Genomic DNA, 24,678 nt, shown 5'->3' on the forward strand with positions numbered 1-24,678 from the left:
TCCTTGGATGGTGAATCAAATTCTGGATTTGTATTGAAAACAATCCCTTGTGACTATTTTAATTATATTGCTGTCATTATTCCTTTATCCAACAAATATTTATTCAGTGCCCACTAAAGTACCAAACACTGTTCTAGGAATAGTTGGCATTATAATGACTGCAAAACCCTCTGGAGTAGTAAGGGAAAGGCAGTAAGAAGGCTGCAGTTTGTGGTTGAATTCCAGTAGCAAAATAGAAAGGAAACTCTGTATCTTCTCACCCTAGAAAGAGTCAAATCCTAAAGGGTGCAGCCTTTGTTGCCAGACTGCCTAGATTCACATTCCCATGCCATACTTCATTAATTTGATACCTTCAGCAAGTTACAAGTTAATCTTTTGATTAAGAGTATCTACTTCCGGCCTGGAGCAGTGGTTCACGTCTGTAATCCTAGCACTCTGGGAGGCCGAGGCTGGCGGATCCCTCAAGACCAGCCTGAGCAAGAGCGAGACCCCGTCTCTACTGAAAATAGAAGAGTGTCTACTTCCTAGGTCAGTTGATAAATATTAGCAAAGTTAATATAGTACATAGAGTAAAGCCTAGCACATGTAAAAACTCCATAAGCCTTAGTCACCCTCATGCATTCTAAAACCACAATCTCCTTCACAGGTTTGAAAGGCCCACAGTTAACTAGGAAATTAGTGAGTCGGATGTGAATGCTGAGTTTGCCAGTGTGCTCCTCATTTGTGGATTCTCTGGTTATTGCCAATACCCTGAGATGGCCCAGGGTGGCCTGTATGGTGGCTGGTCGGCTGGTGGAGAGGTGGGCTTAGGCAGCAGGACTGGATGTTTGAAGACACTGCCTGCTGCCCTGAACTCACAGCTGGCAGGCGAACTCCTCAGCCTCCTGAGATGGAATTGCAGCTCTTTGGACAGACTTTGCTTTACTGCATTTTTGTGGTTTCTTCTCTGTGACAGGCAGGAGTGTGGGAAAACCGGAAACAGCTCAGCATCAAAAATGCACAGAAGAGGGAAAAAGCAAAGATTTCTTCAGAATTTAAGTAATATAATCCAAATATCAAAAGGCATGCTGTGAGGCGTTGTTCCAGGAAATAGTTTCCAATTTGCCTTTAAAACTCTAGCACAAATCTGTGAAGCTAAGTTAGTACTAATGGAGACCTTAACATTCTCTCACTTACATGTAAAATGTACAGTGTTGTGAAGGCCCCACTGTTTTCAAATATTTTATGACTTTTAGGAAAAATAATAGCATGCTTTTTCATCTGAATGGACTCAATGAAAAGCTCCCTCTATGAAGTATCCAGTATCTTCTTAAAAATAAACCATATTTTATATTAATTTTAGATTTATAGAAAAATTATAAGTAGTACAGGGAGTTCCCATGTACCACTCACCCAGTTTTTTACATTGTTAACATCTTAGATTGCCATGATAAATTTGCAGAATGTACCATACCAAGAAACTGTCATTGGTACATTACTATGAACTAAACCCCATACTTTATTTGGATTGACAAGGTTATTTTTAATCTAGAGAAACTTCTCATGACTCTTGAAATTGGGATCCTGAGTATCAGTTGATATATTCTATTCTAAAGTAATTCTTGTTCCTAGGCAGCATTGCAAGTTACTCACCATCTCTGTGACTCAGTTTCCCATTTTAAAAAAGGAATAACAATAAAATAGTACCTGCCTCATAAGGTTCTTAAGAGAAATAAATGAATTAATGAATGTCAAGCACAAATCCAGTGTCTGATACATATTACATGCTGAATATGTGTTGGGTATTATTATTGTTAGTAATAAGATGGCATTTCAAGAAATTTTCATGAAATTTTTTGCTTCCTTCTTACAAGATGTGTCGCCTCATTTCCTTAGATCTTATTGTGGCCTTACTGTGGACTCTGGCTCAGTTCAGATTAATCAGGAACCCTCAGTTATGACTGGTGATACTGAGTCACACTCAGGAATGCCATAGTTGCCCCAAGAGACACAACTAATGAGAAGTTGTAATGAGCTTTTGACCATGCCAAGCCCTGTGTTTTTGGGTTGAACTTCAAACTTCTCCTAACACAGAAGTTGGCATTACACAAATACAGAAGCAATTTCCAAAAGCATCAGAGTTTCCACATCCTAGAGAGTTGAGTTTAGAGAACAATAGAACATTAAAGATGGAATGTCGTTTGAATTTTGGTGCAAAGGGAGTTGAGATTCAGAACAGTGGAGTCCTATTTCTTTATGATAATATTCAAATCACTTTCCCTCTAAAGGTTTCATTTTCCCATCTGTAAAACAAAAACCACTGTCCCTACTGAATAATTAGCCAAAATAACTTGTTTTCTGTCTATTCCATTGAAAGCTTTTTTATGAGCACATTTGTTTTTAGTCCTGATGCTTTATAGCCATTTTCCTCATCCCCTGTTGGCCCAGCAGTTCTTTGTTATTATTCTAAAATTCATATACTTATATTTCCTATAGCTAAATCTCATTTTTTAATTCTGTAAAGAAAATGATTTAGAATTTTTTCTATTTTCTTTTTTCCCCCCACTATTTCTATAGTGCCAGTAGCCTTTCCTGCTTTCCCTCTGTAATGTTTGCAACACTTCATAATTTAGTACCCTCTTCAGATCCTCCTTTCAAAACTATTTGTGGTATTTCTTCCAAGCGGTCAGCTGGACTAAGAAGGATGACAGCCTGTGAGCAACTACATGCATCTGAACTATCTTTTCCTTCAGTGACCTTTTTTCAAAGCCAGAATCATACTATCCAGGAAATATGGGGAAAGAAACCTGAGGAGATTGAAGTTTGTCAGGCACAGGAGCAAAATGCATAGACTAGAGATGAATTTGAAAGGCAGGGTCAAAGCTGTTGTAACTTGGGAGACTTCACTGAAGAAAAAAAACTGCTTGAGAAACACAAACTGAACTCCGGTCCTTTTCTTTAAATAGCTGGGATTACCGTTCCTTACCCAGGTCTTAGGATACTCTGTATCAGTGACCTCAGTGGAAGCTGAAGGTAACTACTGTTCCGTGTCAGCACCCAGGACAGTGGTGTTTGTTACAGGCTGCTGGGGATTCAGAGGGAGGAAAGCAGGAGCTCAGGAGCCTGGGAAAGCCAAATGCCAATCAGCTGTGGCAAGGTCAGCAGTGCTGTGGAAGATGTTTAGAGGTTCATGTCAGAAAATATAAAAAATAAGCATCAGGTTAAAAAAAAATATGTTACATGTTTTTAACATATGAGTCATTAAAGTGAGAAGATTCTAGGGCAAAGTAATCAGTAGTTACAAATGCTCCAAAAGTTTTTGATATGAGCATAGATGTCATATTGTAGGTTAAACTTCTTCTGTCAGCCTTTTAGCCTTTTATTATGTGCAGTTTCAAGAGACATAATTGAATCTGTGGCATTTCCATCCTTAAATATAGGAGTCTTTGAACTATGCATTTCCAAAATATGTCATTATAGAATTTTTGTGCTAAAAGATAACGGAATGGAATAGTAAGGGGCTATGAGAGTGTGTAGCAAAGTACGCAGGTGGTCAATGGCCAAGCCACAACTGAACACATCTCAACTACTGTGCTAACCTTAGGTTCTTCCCAATAGACCACTGATTTCCAAGCTCCCTACCAATTCATCCAAATACATCTATGCAGCAAATAGAAGATTATTTTAAAATATTGCTTTTTGAAAAATGTGATGTGCACCCTTAGGAACTCACTCCCCTCCCTTTCTGCACCAGTTTTACCACTCAAATGACCAATGAAGTAATGCTACTGTCATGTTAAAGGTGTTGGGGGAAATTCCGTTAGATGTAGCACAGAAAGGATTGGATTGAAAAAGAACATTAAGGGCCTTTGTATAACGCCCTCCTGCAAGAGTGCAGTCTAGGAAATGAGAGGGAGGCCTGGAATATCCCAGATGATCCCCTCCTACTCTCAGTTGCAGGGCCTGACGGTAGGAAGGAGGTAAGCACCAGCCAGGAGGTCTGCCACTAAGACTCTCTTTCTCCTACTGACTGTCATGATTGGGATCTCAGTGATGGCATTAGGAGGTCTTAGGGTTTGTTTTTGGCATGGACAGTGACATCAGTCAGAAGAGGGTACTAGCAACCACACCTAACCAAGAGTGGCACGGTCGCGTGTGGTTCACTGGGGAGGAGAGGTACATGAGAGTCACAGAATGACGGGTCTTCCTTTGGTGATTCATATTTATGTAATTTAAATTAAAATCTTCTCATCCCTGCCTGCTGGGGTGTTAAAATAGTTAGTGAAACAGTAATATCACTGCTGGATATTTCCCATCCCTCACTTCCTTTCTTTCTTATCTGAGTATAGAAATTGCTTTTTAAAAGATTTGGGCAGGAATTTATACCAGCCTTTGATAGAACCATATCATTTCCTCCATGAACATTTGCCCTTAATGGCAAACTTAGACTTTCTTGTCTAAGGATGAGCAAATACTGAAAAATCTTGGGGATTGGGAATAGATAGTATAACTTAAAGAAAGCTTCATGGAGAAGATCCAGAGGTACTGCCAACCTCTGAAATAAGTTTAAGCAAGAAAGAAACATTTTAGAAAATACATATTCTTAATAAAATTTAGAATAGAATGCATCTGTGTGAAGAGCTAGAAAAAGCTATCATCTAGAAAGAGCAAGTGGTCTGAAGTCAGGGAGGATTGCATGGAGATGAGAACTACCTAAGTGAAAAACTGAGATGAACACAGTGAATAGAGATTGGGCACTGCAGAAAATTGAATTCATGAACTAAAAGACAAATGTCCAAAATTCTGAGGAAAAAGTATACAAAGATAAAAATGATGAGAGAAAAGATAGATTCAACCTAAAATAATGAATTCCAGAAAGAGAATAGAAGTAGTAGTCACTACCATAGGCAAATAAAACCTAAGGACATAAAGGGTTTTGAACAAGAGCTCCCATAGAATAGTTTTTAAAACTACAACATTTCAGTCAAATGATTCTCAAAAAGTAAAAATTATACAGAACTCATTCTCTGACCACTTTATAATAAAATGAAATATTACAATAAAACCCTGGACAAAATGCCCAAATAATTTGGAAATTTTAAAACATTCTTTTAAGTAATTGATCAAAATTATATTGCAGACTATATTGAAAATAAGAATTGTATACATCAAAACTTATATTTGAAATATGGTCAAAGATGTATTCAAAGGTAAATTCATAATCTTAGTCATCGCCAAAATATGGAAAGATTGAAAAGAAATTAACCAAGATACAAATGGCAAATTGGCTTCATCTGATAAATTGGCTTCAGCTGAGTGCCCAAAGCATTGTGTGCAAAAGAGTTATGAAGATTTGTCTTGACTCAGCAAGAAAGAGCTTCCATAGGTTAGTAGTGTCCACCACATGTGGGAGATGATGGGAGCAGTAAATACGCAGACACATTTGTGTCGTACCTGAAGTAAGCTTTTATCACATGAAATTAGAAGAGGGACAATAAAACAAAGCTAAGAAAAACAGATGAAATCAAGAAGAAAAGCAATATAAAGTGAAAAGCAAGCCATAAAATTAGTTAAGGTCAAAACCTTATTTACTTTGGGGTAGGGGGACTGGGAAGGAGAAAATAAACATACCCCTGCAAGAAAAATAAGACAATTAAAAATGGGAAAAATATTTTTATAGTAGATATAGAGGAGATTGAAAAATTATAAGAACACTGTGCACAGTTGTGCACACTGAATTTTAAAAACTGGATTAAAGGTAACATTTTGAAAAATATAAAATATCAAAATTGTTTCTTCTTGAAGAAAAAGCAAACCTAAGTAGAACAAGGTAGAAGTTTTAAATCTATTCAAATTGGTTCTTCTTAAAGAAATAGGGTACATGAGTAGGCCTAGGAAACAATTTTTAAATATCATCCCTAACATAGTTCTTCAAGCCTTTGTTCTGATGTCTTTGGAGGCTTCCAGGTGCCTGCAAGATAAAGCTGGGAGTCCTTACTCTGACACTCAGGCCTTCTGCAATATGTCCTCTGCCCTCTCTCCCACCTTCTGTATACTGTACCACCCCTTTGCACACAGAATGCCCTGCACCTCTGCTTCCCATTCTTTGTTCTACATGCTCATGTCATCTCTGCACAGAGTGCCCTTAGCCCTCTTGAACCTATGTCCTGCCTTTTGTTTAAGACTGGGTTTTAGTTTGTCACTTTGATGTATCTTGCCCAACTGCCCCATCCTCAACTCCTCTGCTGACTCTACCATCAACTTGCTTGTTTTCTCTTTTTTCGTGTGTTCTGCTTCCTGTAAGTCTCTTAAAGACAGATAACATGTCTTTACCCTTTTGTCACATATATATTGATTCTCCATTGTGTTCTACATTGCTCTAGACACTGGTGATAACCCCAGTGGACAAGATAGATAAGATCCCTGCTTTCATGAAGTTTATTTTTGAGAGGAGATAAGCTCAGTCCCCAACCCCTGATAAAACTTAGATTCATGATAAGTTCTTAGCAAATGGTAGTGGTAGGAGTGGTGATGGAAATGGTGGTGGGAGAGGAGATCATGGGAGAAGTGGTGGTTGAGGTGATAGTGGTGGTGGTAGTGACATAGTATTTTGTGTCAAGGTATATACATCAAGGACCACTAAATAACAATGATCTCATCAGTAATTATTTCTATTATGTAGAGTAGTGTATGGGAGGCAGTAGAGCACAGTTGTTAACAGCACAGGATTTGAAATTTCGATTTCAATCCTGGCTCCTTCACTTAATTGACTGTTATCTAAAGCTATATCTAAGCTTCTGTTTCATTATCTGTAAAAATATTACCTGCATCTTGGGGATTTTCTTAGGATTAAATGAGATAAAGTGTGATTTGGTTCTAGCTGGCAAGTCTATGGCTATTCAAACAAATTCTGATTTTCTGAACAGTAATAACTCTAAAGACCATTGAAGGAAAAGGCTTAGTTTCAAACAAAAGGAAAGATTAGATTTAGACCTACTGACTTCTAGTCAAGTTGGCTCCTAAAGTTCACACTTTAACAACCCGTCTCTGCTTCAGACATATAGCAATGGTAGATAAAAAGTTTAAAGAAGACAATCTACAGGACATAGCTGTGCTTCAAAACAATGAAAATATCTTCTTGGCCTCAAAATTAAACGAGATTCAGTGAATGAGGCGGAAGCTACAAGCTTTGTGAACTCTCCTTGGGAATCAGGCAGTGGTCAGCTGGAGTTCAGCTCCTGTGGCGTACTGGGGCCTGCAAGTAATCTACTGAGACAAGAGACTAAAACCAGGTTCACTATTTGAAAATAAAACCAATTTTCAACTGAGGACAATCTGGGACCCCAGGGGACATTTTGCAGTATCTGGAGACATTGCTGTTGTAACTGGGGGAATGCTAATGGCATCTAGTGTGTAGAGTCTAGGGATGCTGCTGAGCACAGGATAGTCCCCCACTACAAAGAATTATCCAGTCCAAAATGTCAATTATACCAAGGTTGAAAAGCCCTAAACTAAAGGATGCAGCAGGCTTTTCTGTTGGGAGACTGATAAAACTAGCATGGGCCCACCGACTGAGGCTACATCTTTATATGAGACTATGGGCCTACAGAGTCAGCAAGACAGTGACATACCCTTGCCTGTTCATGTCTCAGAACTGACCTGGATTTCTAAATATCACTGAGGCGAGGCCCCAAAATGCCACTATACAGCCTGGTTATAGACTGGTGTCGGGGGCCTAGGTGGAGGCAACTATATAATCTTCAGACAGGGAGGAATGAGCAAGATGAGAGACAAGAGGGGAAATGACTCCCATTCAAAATAAGCCTGCAAACCAAAATTCCAAAACACATGAATAAATCTAATACTAAGAAATATTGCCAACAAAATCAACAACTGGAACATGAATTCTTTACAGATAAATTAATATTTTTAAACAGTCAGATATGTTAGATCATGTGTCTAATAGGAATGTCTTGTGGAACATGACATGTGACTCTGATCGTAGTATCAGAAGAAAGACCTAAGGGACAGTTGGACAAGCAACACTTTTAAAAATAATAACTGAGAATTTTCCAGAATGAAAGAAGCCATGAGTCCTCAGCTAAAAAATTCATTCCATGCACCAAAATAAGTGTACCTCTAGACACATCATAGTGAAACTGTAGAACATTAAAGCATAAAGAGAAGTCTAAATACTACCTGAGAGAAAATTCTCTTTAACTACAAAGGAAAACGGAGTCTCAGCATTCTTCTCCTCAGCAATAATAGATATTAGAAGACAATAGCTAATAGCTTCTGAGTGTTGAGGTGTAAAGTAACTTTTAGTGTAGAATTTTATACATAGCTAAACTGTCATTCAAGTGAAGGCAAAATAAAAATAATTTGAAACATTCAAAGTCTAAGAGTATACCACGTGTGAACCGTCACTAAAAGAACTATTAATAGTAAATAGTGAAGACTGTATAGGATAAAAGTGAACCCAGAAGTGTTGGATAACATGCAACAATGAAGTGCAACAAATTTATAAAATATCAATAAATGTTCGTGACTATAAAAATAATTATTGGGGCCGGGCGCGGTGGCTCACGCCTGTAATCCTAGCACTCTGGGAGGCCGAGGTGGGCGGATCGTTTGAGCTCAGGAGTTCGAGACCAGCCTGAGCAATGAGCGAGACCCCACCTCTACTAAAAATAGAAAGAAATTATATGGACAGCTAAAAATATATATAGAAAAAATTAGCCGGGCATGGTGGCGCATGCCTGTAGTCCCAGCTACTCGGGAGGCTGAGACAGGAGGATCGCTTGAGCTCAGGAGTTTGAGGTTGCTGTGAGCTAGGCTGACGCCACGGCACTCACTCTAGCCTGGGCAACAGAGTGAGACTCTGTCTCAAAAAAAAAAAAAAAAAAAAAAAATTATTGGTTTTTAAAAAAATAAAAGACATTTAAGACAACAAAAAAAAGATAGAGGGACCAAGAGTATTCAATGGATAGAGGCTGTGTCAAGTTCAAGGGTGGGACAGAAATACTGAATGACTTTATACTTAGGAAAAAAAATCACTAAATAATTGATATATAGTCTATAGCTTTCAAACCAATAGAGGAGGGAAAGATAAATATAGCAACTTTATGAATCCAGTGGAAGACAGGAAAAGAAAAAAGAAGCAAAGGAAAAGGATGGTAAACAGAGAACAAAAACTAAGATAGAAATAAGTCCAAATATACAAGTAGTCACAGTAAGTGTTAACAGATTATATTCTTCTATTAAAAAAGGGATAATCAAATTGCATCTTTTTAAAAGTTTAGTTATAGGCTGCTTAAAAGAAACATACCTAAAGTAAAATCTCACAGAAAGGTAGAAAATAAAGGGTTGCAAAAAGATAAACCATGAAAAAGTAATCAGAAGGAAAACTGGCATAGCAATACTAATATCAAATAAAATAGAATTAAGCAAAAATTATTCATAGGGATAAAGAAAAGAACTTGTATGTACTTCACATCACAAATTCAAAGTATATAAATGCAAACCTGACAAAATTATAAGGAGAAGCTGGCAAATCATCAATCATAGTGGGTAATTTATTTAAAATGTACTTCTGTCAGCAACTGATAGGTAACTCAAACAGAAACTACTGAGGATTTGAATATTTGAAATGTAGAATTAATAGTTTTCTTTAATAAGTGGGTTTTAATCTTTTTGGACCATCACTCATAATAAAAAATATATTTTATATGCAATCCAGTAAAAATAGCTATCTGTACGTATGTGTATATATATGAAATTTAAGTTTCACAAAATACTATTTTCTATTCTTTTTTTTAATGCTGATTTTGAGCCCCTAAAGTGATTTTACAACCCAAGTATGAGCACAACTCATAGTCTGAAAAGCACTAATAGCTATACATAGACTCCTGTACCCAACAGGAATAATGTACATTCTTTTCACATATACGTGGAAAAGTTCACATACCTTGTCACAAATGAAGGCTCCATACATTTTCAAATATCAGTATCAAACAATTCACACTTTATCCACAAGCCATTTAAATTAGAAATAATAAAAAGAGGATTTTTAAAAAAAAATCTGTGTTGAGAAATTTTAAAAAATAGTATACCTATTACTCTTACATTAAAGAAATTATCATAATGTAAATTATAAAATATTTAGAACTGAAAGCTATGAAAATACTGCATGTCAAATTTGTGGGATAGCTAAGACTACTCTCAGAAGTAAACTTTATCTTAAATATGTTTATTGAAAAGATAAGAGGTATTAAAAATAAGTGAGTTATTATTTCATTTGAAAACTATAAAAAGGACAACAGAGCAAACTAATGAAAATAAAGAAAGGGGGGGGGAATACAGAAATCACCTAGAACAGCCAGGAACATGTCAGAACATGAGAGAACGGTGCCTCAAATTGTGTCTGGCACATGATAGGGGTTCATTAAATAATTGTTGAAGGAATGAATGAAATTGACAAAAGCAATAGAGAAGATCAGCTCTGGGAAGACTAATCAATAAAAAGAAAGGGCCCACATAAATAATATCAGGAACAAAAAGGACTGTAACCACAAATACAGTGGAATAATGTGTAGTATATTTATAAAATGGAGTCCTGTGCACCACTGCACAAAAGTTGACTTCACTAAATGTTTCTTGAATTGGTTTTGGAACCAGACCCTAATGAATATATGTTCTAATTGTTATTTTCTAAGGATTAGTATATTAGCTTCTATTTATGAAATGCATGTATAATCCCTGGACTGATAGATACAAGGAAGAGGCATGCATATATCTATGTGCTTGTAGGTATGTTGTAAGGAAAACTGTAAAATATTTAATTTGTGAGTAAGTGTTTGCTAAGAAAAGTTAGAGGATATTTTCCTTTCTTGGGGAATTCATTTTTTTAACTTGCACTCAGGATTTCTTCTCTCCTCTGGGAATTGAAAGAGGCTGGTTATCACCTGTATTTTACAGAAGTGATCAAGTTTGGGGGTGTTTGTTTTCAGGACCTTCACAAATGCAACCATGTCTGTTTTGCCACAGTCCTGGTGAGGTCAGCATTTCTAGCTCTTCCTGTAAAATCTTGAGCATTTTCCTTTTGTGGGTCCTTCCCTCTACAGAAAGGTCATCTCTGATGTGGTGGCATGAATCCAGGGTAAACTTTTACTAAACCATTCAAATAGAAAACTAGTACCCCTGTGTTAGGGATGTGGAAAGCCTTGAAAAGAACCCAAAGAGAAACAATATAGCACTAAACCACAGTCAACCTTGTGAAGTAATGAACAAAACAGACCTTAAAGAAAGCATATCACTTTCAGAAAAGTTTCCACCGATCAAAATAATGGGCAAAAAAAGAACAGAGGAAACCACAAATAAAGGAAATGAAGATCCATGAAAAAGTACATCAGAGGCCTGACTAGCAAAATGGATAATGGAGATACTGCTCATTATAACCCTCCAGGACTGGTGACGATTTGTTATATGGGCTGGCTGTATGGTGTGGTCTTGATGCTAGTGGAATTCCTAGCAAGCCATTTGATTGGCTTATATTCCCTAAATAGAGACTTGCAGTAGAGGAAATTTTTCAAAATGATAAATACAGACAATATTTCATCTTGTGGGGATATTGTTTGTAATGCATCATTGAACAACTTCTTTAAAAGGCCCAGAAGAGCTGTCCTCTCAGAGTAGGAATAATGCTGATGTCAGGTTCTTTCTCAGACCTCAGAAAAATGGAAGAGGCAAGAGAAGTACATAGTTGTGAAGCAAGTGAATCTAATTCAGGGTTAGGAAGCATACATTTGATATTTAAGGAAACTCTTTAGGTGCTAGCCATGAACATGTCCCAAGGAAAGAGATTGCCTTAGTTAAAAGTAGCATGTCACTATTCGTGGAATTCTTCTAATTCTTTGTTGCTACTGTATACAGCCACATTTCTTATTACAGTTTTTAAGTGGCTAAGGTAATCAGGCAGCCTGCCTTTAAGCAATTTTTAATAATCATTGGCAGTCATCCTCAGAGAAGAGCCTGAATTGGGTCCGTTACCATAGCTGAGATTATAGTAAGCCTCTAACTCTCAACCTTTGACTCACTTTTCCCTCTCCCAGGCACTTGCAGCAGTTAAAGACTAGATAATTCCTACCTGTCACTCTTCTTGGGTTTGAACTCTAACTTTTATCTAACATAAAGTTAATGGCATCTTTCTGGTCCCATCTTTTCAGTATTTCTCACTGTAAAACTCTTGTATAACTCATTTTATAACTCCAGTTTTTCTAAGTTTATCTTTAGCCACTTATATTCTATGTGGACTATGATCAGAAAACAACAGATGTAATGGAGCTGTGTCAAACACGTATTTAACTTTGCACATTCAAGTGTTCAGAGAGAAGGAGTATTATAATGTCAATAAAGTGGCTGATTCTATTAATATTTGATGCTCCACTTAGGATAAGATGGGAGATGTGTTATTCCAATCAGTCTCAGTTCCCATGGGCCTTTGTTATAGGAAGAGCATCCTGCTGCACTATTATTTTCATGCTTAAAGATATGTATTTTATACAACACAGCCCTGTAGTATGAGCTCCCTACTTCATTTGGTACACAGTTGAACAAGTTATTCTGACACTGACAGAAAAGATATTTCTCTCTGTAAATAGGCTCATAGTAAATGCAGAGAGTGTCAATCAATATTCCTAAGTAAAAATGGCAATACTCCTGATAGTTAATGTTTATTTAATCGTTAGTATAACATACTGTACTAGGATGTGCTTCACATTCACCATCTTATTTAATCCTCAACAACCTATCAGGTAGGTCCTGTTATCCTGTTGTTAAACTACAGTAACTGACTTAAAGACAACCAAGGGAACACATACATACCCCTCTGCATAAATATTTCCTAAAACACAGGTATTCCCAGGAAAGCAGCAAAGAATCATTGCAGGGGCAAGTGCAGATTAACATACAGGCTCTCAAGCTGTGTTTCAAAGGTTCTCATTTAGGAGTGGGTCATCCAGAAGTTGAAATGTATTTTCCCAAGGAAATGATGTTATCACAACAAAAGCATATTTACCCGCAGTGTGCCTGAAGTAATAATAACAGACCTAACCATTTTGTGCACCGGTGTTTCCATGGAAAAATTCACTCAAGAGTTTCCCCTTGGATTGCTATGGACACATTTCTCCATCACAGAGGGAATGGGGACCCCATGGTAGAAACAGTAGAATCATTAGAAATGTTCGAATTCTGAATTAGTGATGGCTCCCAAGGCCTTTGATGGGAGTTGATGGGAGGAAGGAGGATGAAAGAGTGAGTAGAACTGGGCACAGGGAGACACAGGGTCAGGAGATCTTGGGTGAGGAACAGGGTAAAGCCCCTGAAGGTGAAGGGTGGGTCGGGGGTTTCAGAGAGGAGAGGGAGAAGGCTAGAGAGTGTTAGGGACCCAGAACTCATGGGTCTAACCCCCCAGGGACTCTTCTCACTCCCAGGCTGCTAGCTCCCTGTGCACTGCCTCTGTTTCTTCTACTGACCCAAAGATTTGTCCTGCCTGCTTCCTTTTTTGACTAGTCTGTGAAACTGAGAAGCAGCACAGTGGCCCTAAGGGTTTTTAACTTCTATAAAGGAAAGAGCCCATCCTAGGCCCTCTGGAAGTTTTCCTTGTCACTTGCTCACACAAGAGTAAATATCAGTCTACAGATGCTTTGGGTGCGTTTTGGGGTCCCAAAAGGGGCTGAAATAAAATGCTTAATTATTTCAAATGTAGCTCTCCAAGGCTGAGGCCTATGGGAAAAGGGAGAAGCCAAGCCCCCTGTTCCTTTCTCTTCTCCCTCTCTCCTTTCCCCCTTGTCCTCAAAATGAAAGTGGAAAGGAAAGAGTAGGGCCCAAATCACAGCTTGCCAGAGGGGAAAGGCTGTATGACAGTGTGATCCTTGCATAGATGCTGGGCTGTATTTTTTTCAAGGGGCATGTCTCTGTCAGGGGTGGGATTACGTGGGCGCCCAAACCTCAGACCACCTTCCTGTTTACCTCCTGGCCAATGTTTCCCTCCCTCCTCTGGGATATGAATCACCTGGACACCTGGGGCGCTACCCAGGCCCACTGAGTCAGTATCTCCAAAGGAAGGCCTGCAAAGCCGCATGATTAAACAAGTGGTCCCAGGTGATTCCTGTCAAGAAGGTTTGGCAAACACTGCCGACTAGCCCCACCCCAGCCCACCCCCTTTGCTGGTCCTTTAAAGTTTCCTAGGACATTCTAAGCCCACTTCTGCCTCAGAGTCATTACATATGCTATTTCTTCATGAAAAACTCTTTCCTGCTCCCTACTCTCGGCTAATGCCTACTTCTCATAACTTCAGGACTCAACTGAAAGATCACTTTCCCAGAAAGACCATCCTAGACCACTCTCCTCACCATCTAAATCAGGTTTCCCTGCTTCATTCTCTCATAATACCTGGTGCTTTTTCTCCTTAGCATTGATCACACAGGTTGTATCTCATGTATTTGCTTTAATGTCTGTTTCCCCACTAGTACTGAACACAGGAAATGCCTAATAAATATTTTTTGTGGGAATGAATGAATCAATGGAAAAGTAGTGTTGGGAGCGGGGTACTAAAGGTTGTCTTGGATGTTGCTCAACAACAACAAAGAACTGAGCATGTGAAAACTTTACTCTCTCAGGTAAAATTTTTACTTGTGATCAAGGCAGATGGGCCCAACAAGTAACTGTATTTATGGGCACAATGGGTCAGATTCTTTCAAAAAATATTTATTAAATATTTGATGTGTGCAAAATGCAATATTAGGAGCTATGGATACAACAGTGAGTAAAACTGATACAAACTGACTTTATGGAGCTTGCATTCTGGCAAGGATGACAGATATTAAGCAACCAGTTATATAATTTTATAATTTTGATAAATGTAATGAAAGAGTTACAGAGAGTTATATGAGGCTATAAAAGGAAGACTTGACATGGTCTGTAGGATATCAGACTAATCCTAGAATTTCTGAGACATGTGACTGGGGAAGCTCTGCCCAGAGAATCATATATATTCCGTCCTGTCTCTTGTCAAAGTTGGCATGAGGGGAAGTGCTGTATACCAGTTTCTCAGCCTCGGCATTACTGACATCTTGGACAAGGTAATTCTTTGTTTTGGAGCATTTTCCTGTGCACTATAGGATGTTTAGTGCATCGCTGGCCTCTATCCACTAGCTGCCAGTGGCACCCCATAGTTGTAATAACCATAAATGTCTTGACATTGCCACATGTCCCAGGGGTGGGGGGTCGGGGGGACAGAAAAATCAGTCCCTCCTACCTTCCCCAGTTGAGAACCATTGCTCTACATGAAATTCGTTTTTTTTTAAATGTGTTTTCTGTGATTTGTCTAAGTCAACACCAGGAATTTAATTTATTCAATAAACAAGTATTTCTTGAGTACTTATTATCTGTCAGGCACTGTTCTAGGCACTGGAGACACCATAGTGATCAAAGCCTGTACTTTGTTTTTTGAGACAGGGTCTCACTCTGTTGCGCAGGCCGGAGTGCAGTGGCACTATCATAGCTCATTGCAGCCTCCGACTCCTGGGCTCAAGTGATCCTCCCACCTCAGCCTCCTGAGTAGCTGGGACTACAGGTGCCCACCACCACACTTGAATAATTTTTTGTATATCTTGTAGACACGGGTCTCGCACTTGCTGAGGCTGGTCTCGAACTCCTGGGCTCAAGTTATCCTCCTGCCTTGGTATCCCAAAGTGCTGGGATTACAGGCATGAGCCACCATGCCCAGCCAAAGCCTGTGTTTTCTTGGTGCTACATTCCAGTGGAGAGAAATGGACACTAAATTTTAAAATATGTAATACTTCAGAAGAAGGGTATAGGTTGGTCATAGAGCTCCTTTCTGAGAAGATGACATTTGAACAAAGTCTCGAAAGAAGCATGGGAATGAGCCACATGAGAGGAAATGCCGGGAGCAGCAGGTGAAGCCCTTGGAGGGCCTGTATTCACCTCGCCTTTCTGTCTGCAGGTCTGACCAAGCTCCTTTGTGTTTCAGAGGGTCTGCCGTAGAAGGGCAGCTGAATGGACTCCAGAGCAGCCTTAACCCTGCAGCTTTTGTGCCCATCACCAGCTCCACAGGTTAGTAGGCACCAGCTCTTCCTCAGGTGGGACAGCAGGGAAGGTGCTGGGCTTAGCACATCCTCTCTTCTGTCTCTAAAGAGAGTGCCAATTCAAAGGACAAAGTATCCAGGCTCCGAAAATATTGGCAAATGGGCATTTTTGTTATATTCTTCTTTAAAATAATTTCTAAAGCCTAGGATAGGCATTTTCTGGAACTAGTTTAGGGTAACTGAAACTCCCTAGTCTGATAGAATGCTGTCAGATTTGCAGCATTTAGTAAAAATGCCGTATATTTTTATTAAAATTGACTAGTATTTTACTCTTTATTTTGCATTTCCACATGTTGTATCTCTCACTTAATCCTCACAACAGCCCTGTGAGGTTGATCTTCTTCTCTTCCTCCCATAAGGAAACTGAGGCTCAGAAAGTTGAGGGGCTTGTAGGGGGTTATACATGGATGCAGAGCTGAAGCTCTGGTCATTGACGCAGGTCTTATCGTGCTAATGACACGATCTATTGACAGTTTGTTACTGAAAGCCTGAAGCCTCTCAGCGTAGGTGCGTACATATAAGTTAGGCAATGTTGGTCCAGAGATAGTTTGCTATGAATAATGATAATAAAAATGCACTACCAAGTAATCAGAAAATTGAAAGAAAATCACTTTGATTCAATTGAATAAGTATTGTTAAGCACCTGGAGAAAGGAGCATGCTGGGCACTGAGATACATACAGGGTAAACGAGTCAGGCTCCACTCTCTGGGAACTTTCAGACTCATGGAGATAGAAAAGTCAGCAGGAATGTGCCACAAGGTGGGTGGTATTGGGTACCCGGGGCGCACAGAATAGCAATAGACAACACTGACTGAGCATTTGCTGAGTGTCTGAATACTGTGCATGTCAAAATTCATTCACTATACAGGCATAGAATGTAGGAACTGTAGTCCCCATTTTATGGCTGAAGAAATAAAAGCTCAGACAGATTATGAAACTTGTCTAAAGTCTCACAGCTGGTAAATGCTGGGACAGTATTTGAACCCAAGCATTTGAGCCCAGATCCTTAGGGACTGAGGAGGGATTCCTAGAGGAAGAAACATTGAAGCTGAGACTTGAAGGTGGACAAGTGGGCCAGGATAGGGAAGGCATGAGATAAAAGGAGTTCCAGGAAGAAGGAATGGTATATGCAAAGGCTGGGAGCAGTAAAAACGTGCTGTGTTTTGCAAGCCCCCATGCGTCAGTGTGGCTGGGGACGGGTGTGAGCGAGGAGTGGCAAGAGGAAAGGTTGTGAGGCAGCAGAAATGGTTTATGAGCCATGTAGGGAACTTGGTCGTTGTCCTGACACCAGAAAGGAGCCATGGAGGAGTTTCAAGCAGGGGTGTGAGGGGTGAGGATGTGGTTTGACATAATATACCTTAAAATGATTACAAGATCTCTGAGAAGCCCAGATACTGGGCTGCGGTTGGGGATAATTACATATAACTCATAGGCTTATTGTGAGGAATAAACGAAGCAGTATGTATGGAAGGGCTCTAACTACACTCAGGTCAGGTAATATTATGATAGGAGTTTAAAGATTTTTCTCCCTTGAAAACCTGAATTCAAGAAATATTTGATAGGTATCTACTCCCTCCCTCCCTCCCCCCACCAAAAAAAAAAAAATTAGTAGAACATGATGATTGTTTTTAAGGAAGTAAAATTTCTACCTAGAATTGTTATGGACTGAGAAGTGATGGCTCAGAGAATCATGGCCAAGTTTAAAGGATTTCTGTGAGATACCTGTTAGAGCCCCTTCAGCTCTTCAAATTTGCGTAAGCTTTACAAGTCTGCAAAGCCGAGATCATCAGGAAACCCGGACTACTTGATTTGCATGTCTAATTGATAAATTAAGTATTAACTTGAAATCTATATGCTCTCTAGCTAGCAAGTTGGAAACTTGAGGGGTCAGGTGGGACATACTTGTAACATCTTAACCATGAATTCATGTTTACTGACTCTTGGTGAAGATATTTAGAAAATTTTGTGACACTCATACTGAATTTGATATCAACATGAAACGACAGAGCAAGGAGAAGAAGTTGTGCTTCCTCCTGACTTCTAATATTGACATTTCCCCTACTTCTGCCTTAAGGTAACAAGCAGATTATTCTTCTTGCCTTGTTTAGATAGCCAGTTATTTACTGCTTTTGTCACCAAATGACTTGGGCTTCTGAATTCCCTTGAATTTGTTTCTACTCTACGATTTTCCTGGTGTTCCCGATCCTTAGTTAAAGAAACACCGAGGAGCATGATATAGCAAGGTTCAGGCATTTTCCATACTTCCCAATAAACATTTTACATTCGCAGTCTTAGTAACTAATTCTGTTACAGTTACTTATACAACTAGTTAACTGCCTGGAGTATCTGTGTTTCAACTACGAAGCATGTGTTTTCTATATTGCAAGTAGGTTTAAAGCAGTTATTCTAGGGGTTCAGAAGGGTGTCTTACGAAAAGGAGGTTAGGTTGCTAGTAGTAGCATTTTTCTTTAAACTCACAAGAAAGGAGAACAACCTCCATAATAAGTCAAAGTTTACACTCCTGTACTGGTTGGGAAGATACGGAATCCCTGAACTTTCTATGGAAGGTGTTTAGTCCCTGTCTGGTCCCGTTAACTCAGTTGGTTAAACTGAGTTGTATTAATGAGTGGATGAATATAGCCAAGTGTCTGTTTCCTGGCCCCTTGACCCATTCCCTAAGTCTGGCCTCCCAGGCTTTGAGCTGTGTGACTTTGTTTCTCAGTCTGAATAAGATAGTGATTTGTCCTAGGGCACTGTTGAAAAACAACTCAGAGTCCTTTCCTACTGATGGTGGACTAATGACATTCTTTTCATTATGAGTATTAAATGAGATATAGTGAATGTGAAAGCTCCTAGCAGAGTGCCTGGAATGCTCCATGAATGTTAGTTTTCTTTGACTTTGCTAACCTCAGGCTATGTATTTGAAGTTTGCTATGGAAAGGAAGGTGTAGAGTCAGCAAATTGGGAAATTTGAGAAGGAAGCTCCAGTGAGGGCCGTTGGCCCAAAGCCAACGTCATGGCCTACCTTCTTTATAACCATGACGTTCTTGAGTTCTGAAGTGGTGATGGTGAACTAAAATAGCAGTGAGCAACAGATTAGATAACTGACATTTCTCTCGTGCTGATTTGATAATGTAAACTACCATTATTATAGGAGTCTGAAGCCACACCAGCTGCCCTCATCCCCGGCCCTAGGCTTCTGCTGCCTAAGCCTTTCCTATCCTGGAGTCCAACTTTTCCCCACCCTCTTCTATTTTTAAGCTCTTATTGGTCTGTAGTTGGTGGAAGAGACCTTACCACCTTTTGAAAATCAGTGATGGATTTCATTTACAAGAAGTGAGAAGTGATATCCTTGTTAAATGTTTATTGTTTTAGGAAATGTGCTATAGCTTTGTGCTCTTTGCGTGGGGATGGGTCAACAACATGTCAGTGTGACTCTGCCTGCCCACTTCATTGTGTCCCTGAGACAACAGGAGAAAGGAACTTATTTTAATATAAAGTAAACCCAGTGGAGCTTAAACCCTAAGGATCTAGAAGTCACTTTAACTTTCAAGTGAAATTATTTGCCTGGAAGCTCTCCATGGACTGACCTATTTTCATTATCAAATTCTTATTCTCTTCACAACACATTATATACTTGTTGGAGCTCCTAGGTAGATCAGGAGTATTTTATAAAAATAAAAATAAATAAAGCTTTTGAGATGCTTGCCCTAGTGTTCTATACTCTTTATTGCTCCTAAAACAGTCTTCTCTCTCCAGGAACGGAGGGGTAAGAATTTGGGTTGATTACCCACTTTTATTCTGTTCAAAAGCAAAAGAAAGACTATGGATTTGGTGTTTGACAGGAAATGGGGTGGCAGCCTCTGGGAGGATAGTGATCCCCTTACCTAGATTTACATTTGACCTCTTGTCCTTTGGGCCAAGATCAAATATAGTGTTAAGTAGGGATTGTTTTTTCCATTTTTCAGGATCTTTGGAATCTCCCCAAGTTATTTTCGCCAGATCCAAACCCTTGCCCACACAGTCTGGAGCCCTTGCTACAGTTATAGGACAGAGAAAATCAAAGTCGGTGAAGTCAGGGCCAATTTAAGGTAACAGTAAGAATAAAAGCATATTTTTATCATTTTCACTTGCTGACTTTATGCCAGAGCAAGAGACTTGGTAGCTATCAAGAGAAGTGATAGCTTTTCAAAATAACAGGGAAGCTGGGCTTTATAAAACTAAAGCTCAGGAGTCTCCAAAACTGTGGGTCAAAGTTGAGCTACAAATAGCTTGTGCCTATAATGGTCTACCAGTAGGTGGTGCTGTGGCAGTAAGAAATTTCTCCACTGTTACTAGAGGCTTTTATTTAAAAATATGGGGACTTTGAGACAAAACAAAGAAAGAAACTAAAGCCATAATTGAATTATCACAGGTAAAGTGTAACATAATATATGGGAAAATACATTTGAAGGTCAGGTTGCAATAGTCTCAAGAAGGAACAGATATTATCAAAGAGGACTTTTAGACTAGAGTTAGGTAGTTTGTGAACTGGACTTTCAGATAATGGGAGGCAAGGAGGTAATAAATTTTTGGTCTTAAATTTTGGTGAGGTTGATGAATTAATTGTGCTTTTTACTGAGTTATTTAAAATAAATATACGCTATAATTGGCAGCAAAACAAACTATATACCCCAGCCTACACCTATCCAAAAAAAGCTCATACATTGAGGAATGATCTAACTTGATCTTGTGAAGCTATATCCACACTTCCCCAGTGCTGCCCTCAGTATTTTGTTCCCAGCTGTGACCTTCAAAACTTTCCAGAAAATTCTGTGAGACTTCAAGGCTTTGATGATTCCTTTCCTCTTTGCTCTGCCCTATACTCTAAAGCATTAATGGCACACCTGCTATGAGTTTAATACTCTTCTTACCTCTAGGGGAATATTTAAAAACTTCTTTGAAAAGCATTATTCATCAGAATACCCCAGGAGAGCAAAGGAGAGAGGGAAATTATTTACCCACCACAAGATTCATTTACATTGGATCAGCAAGCTTCAAATATCTTTCCCTAGCCCATCTAAACTCTTTCCAGAAAGGAATGAGAAAAGAGAAGGGAACACCAAATCCATGGCTTGGTCATCTACCAAAATGTACCAGAGAAAGTGAAAACAACCAGAGTTCTATTGGTGATACTTAGCCAATGGGCCTTTAATTCTGATGCTAAGCAGCCTGTCCAATGATGAACAACTAATAAAATATAGAAAACTAAAGTGAGAAGGTCAATATTTCCTTCAGGAGACTGGCAGCCAGAAGAATGAATGTGACATCAGGCTCCAAACCAAACTGATGGTCTGCCAAGAAGTAATCATGTCCATCCATTTCCAGTACTGTGAGCCTTGGACCTGCTACAGTTGTAATATCACTTTCCTTAAACCTCTTTCATCAGTATCCCTTACAATCTACTCTGAACATTACATGGCAAAATAAGATCATCAGCAGAGAAGCCTTGGGAAAGAGCTATCTCTCAACATTTAGATCTTTGTTGCAAACACATCCCTGCTGAGCCCAAGCCATACATAAGCTAGGGATGGCTAATGCTGTGCTCTGTGGTAAGGTGCTCAGGTGAGCATAAAGTGCTTTGTGATGCTGTGCTCAGGTGGTAAGACAACATGCCAGGTATGTGTGTATGGATGAAGAAGACAGAGCAGCTCAGAAGGTCTCAGAAGTCCAGCCTCCCATGGTGCAGTATAACTGCTAGGAAGCTGCAGAGGCAGGCCTACCAGCCTGGCATGTGGCAGATGGCGGTGAGTTGCCTCTCCTTGAGCAGGGAATTAGGTAGTTTGCAGAATGAGGAAGCAGAACCCCAGAGGCTGCAGCTCATCACCCAAAGCATGCTTTCTTTTTGTTGTGAATGCACTGTAGACAGCAGAGCTCCTTCAACCACAATCACACAAACAAATGTCATGACCAGCTGTGACAGTCCTAGAACCTCTTTACATCTGGGTTTAAGGAGGCCATCAGGTTAGATTAGAGAATTTGAATTGTGTTTGTATGACATATTTTATAATACTGAGAAAATATCAATTGTCCTTATCAAAGAGTGGAGGGAGCTATGCTAGCTATGCTACTGGAAGAGTATTAGGAACCTCAGCCTATCTAGGAGCCCTATATGCTGCCCTCAGCAAGTGTTGTGTTTGAATACAGACATTGTTCTTTGTTTTCTCAGATTCTGTATGGTCTATTTGGCATCTGGACATCACAGGGCCAATTATATTAACGACATTTTCTGTATTCTTGATGCTCTGGCATTTTGGGGGCCTTATAGACCCAGGGAAAGATTGCCCCTTCCAGGACTAGTTAATTCTTAAAGATAATAACAACTTGTCCATGAGTACACCTTTTGTATGCAAACCAACCAATCCCAAGTTTCTACTTCCTTGTCTAACTCTCCTATACCAAGCCAAAACTTCCCCTGCCCTAAATCATCTCAGGGCCAGGTACCAGGTAACTAGATACCATCCCTATATCTCAAAGTCTGCCAGAATTATTCAGACTAATCCAAAGCTGCTTACTTGCCTTGCCTTGCCTTGCCTTTTCCACGTAAACCCCAATAAGGGCTCTGGCCTAGACTTTCCCCAACACACACTCCTCTCTTCTGCCTCCTGACCAACACTGGTCCTTTCCCTGTGACCCTGTGTGGTGTGCAGTGACCCCCCTTTCTGGAGCCCATGGGAATAATCAACATCTTCCAAGCCTTGTTTTCATGTCATCCAGTGGCCCCATCAACTTTACCATACCATATCCAACATGTACATTCTTAGAACAGACATCAAGAAGAAAAATGTCTTTAATTTGCAGTACAAGGAACCAGGAAAAAATATGAATTAGGTTTGTATCACCCAGTTCTAAGGAACTGGTCATAGGACTTCATTACAGGCTGGTATTACACAGTGATATTTTAACAGTACATGTTTTGCTAGTGTAGATCGGGCTGCAGCCACACAAGAAGGATGTGGATCCCTCTACGAGGCAAAATCGCCTGGCTGTCAGCCATTGAAATTTCATGCTTTCCTGTCCTGAAGCCTCTTTCATTTCATTTAGTAACTGTTTCTATTAATACATTCAGAAACAAAACTCAAATATAACTGAACAACCTGGTTAGAAGTTGGGAGAAGACAACCTGGCTTTTGGTTTTGGGGGGAGAAGTGGGGGTAGTTCTAAGAACCTACCCAAAGGGAATTCATTTGCCTTAAAGAAAACCAGAGTACTGTATTTCTGACACAGATGAAGAAATAGGCTACTGAGAAAGATAACATCTGCAAATTGATATTGTCTCTTGCTAAACTGGCAAAATCCCAAGAGAAGAGTGATGATTCTTCAATTGTTAACAATTACTACTTTGTTATAAAGAGACAAGGGAAATGCAGTGGCCCCTTTCTCAAATTACACTTATATTACAGAAACACACATGCCTCCTGGAAAAAATGCCTGGCACCTTGGATTGTTAGAGTTGTACTTACCACTGCATCTTGTAGCAAAGTTGTGTGGTCTATGTAATATCCATTCACTTTGGGTGGAAGAAGATCCAGTCTATTCTTGTAGTCCTGAACTGGGCGAGTAACCACATAAGATTGCCTCACTCTGTGAGTCTTTGTACATATCACTCCGGGTTGTCAATCCATTCTCTGTGGTTATCCATCCTGTGAACCCACACACCTTGCTGCTAGTTTCAATGGGATACTTGTCGTAGCCACATACCTTTGCTTTACTAACCTTATATCCTCAGGACATAATTGCTCCTGAAAGTTCTAAAGAAAGAAAATGGCATGCTAAGCCATGCCTGTCTTTGGAAAAAAGCAAGCTTTCCACATGGAAATATTTACAACTTTGCTTACCTGATCTACAGAGTTTGAACTAGGCCCCAAAGAGTGTAGGTGTATAACTGCAGGGCTTGGAGAATGATGACTTGACTTGAAGTGTATTGCCATGTTGGCATGATTGGCATTGATATTTATCCTTTATTCTTTCAAATTAGGATTATAAAGAAAAAGACTCAGATTCTCTTAAGTCCTCAAAATGAAGAGCATCACTAGTAAAACTAAAACAGTAGTCTCTTACACTTCTTAGTTTTCATCTTTCGAACATGCAGTTTTCAGTTAGCACCATAGGTGTCAAGGCTGTCTCTTCTCTTGAAACCCCAAATCCCGGCTATCCAGTTGTCTGATACCAGAGAAGGAAGGGCTTGGATGTGTGGCCTGTCCCCGTAACTACAATCAACCATAGTACCCCCAGCATAAAATGGGGCTAGAAGTTGAAAATCGAGCCTGGTTTTAGGATGATGGAGTGAAGAAAAATCAGCTAGTTAGACGTTGCTATAGTAGTAGTATTTGTTTGTTTGTTATTAGGTAGAAGAACTATTCTTTTTTATATATTTTTAACTGAAAAGTGACTTTGAGGCTTTTTTTCCCCCTTCTCTTCTTTTGTAATTTGTCACAGGAAATTAAGGCCTGTGCCAAGCCCAGATGAAGTTATTTTGGAATTTGACAAGAG

At 39.4% G+C, this 24,678-nt stretch overlaps 1 protein-coding gene across 2 annotated transcripts in view; it reads left to right on the plus strand.

Annotated features, from left to right (window-relative positions):
* TTLL5 (tubulin tyrosine ligase like 5) overlaps nt 1–24,678 on the plus strand; it is a 276,452-nt gene that overhangs the window by 218,168 nt on the left and 33,606 nt on the right. For both annotated transcript variants that reach the window (XM_069489049.1, XM_069489040.1), the window contains one exon: nt 16,031–16,113. In XM_069489049.1, the coding sequence (XP_069345150.1) occupies nt 16,031–16,113 (83 nt within the window). The remainder of the gene's footprint in view (nt 1–16,030; nt 16,114–24,678) is intronic.

The sequence above is a fragment of the Eulemur rufifrons genome, chromosome 2 (genome assembly GCF_041146395.1).
Source record: "Eulemur rufifrons isolate Redbay chromosome 2, OSU_ERuf_1, whole genome shotgun sequence".
In the NCBI taxonomy this organism is placed as follows: Eukaryota; Metazoa; Chordata; class Mammalia; order Primates; family Lemuridae; genus Eulemur; species Eulemur rufifrons.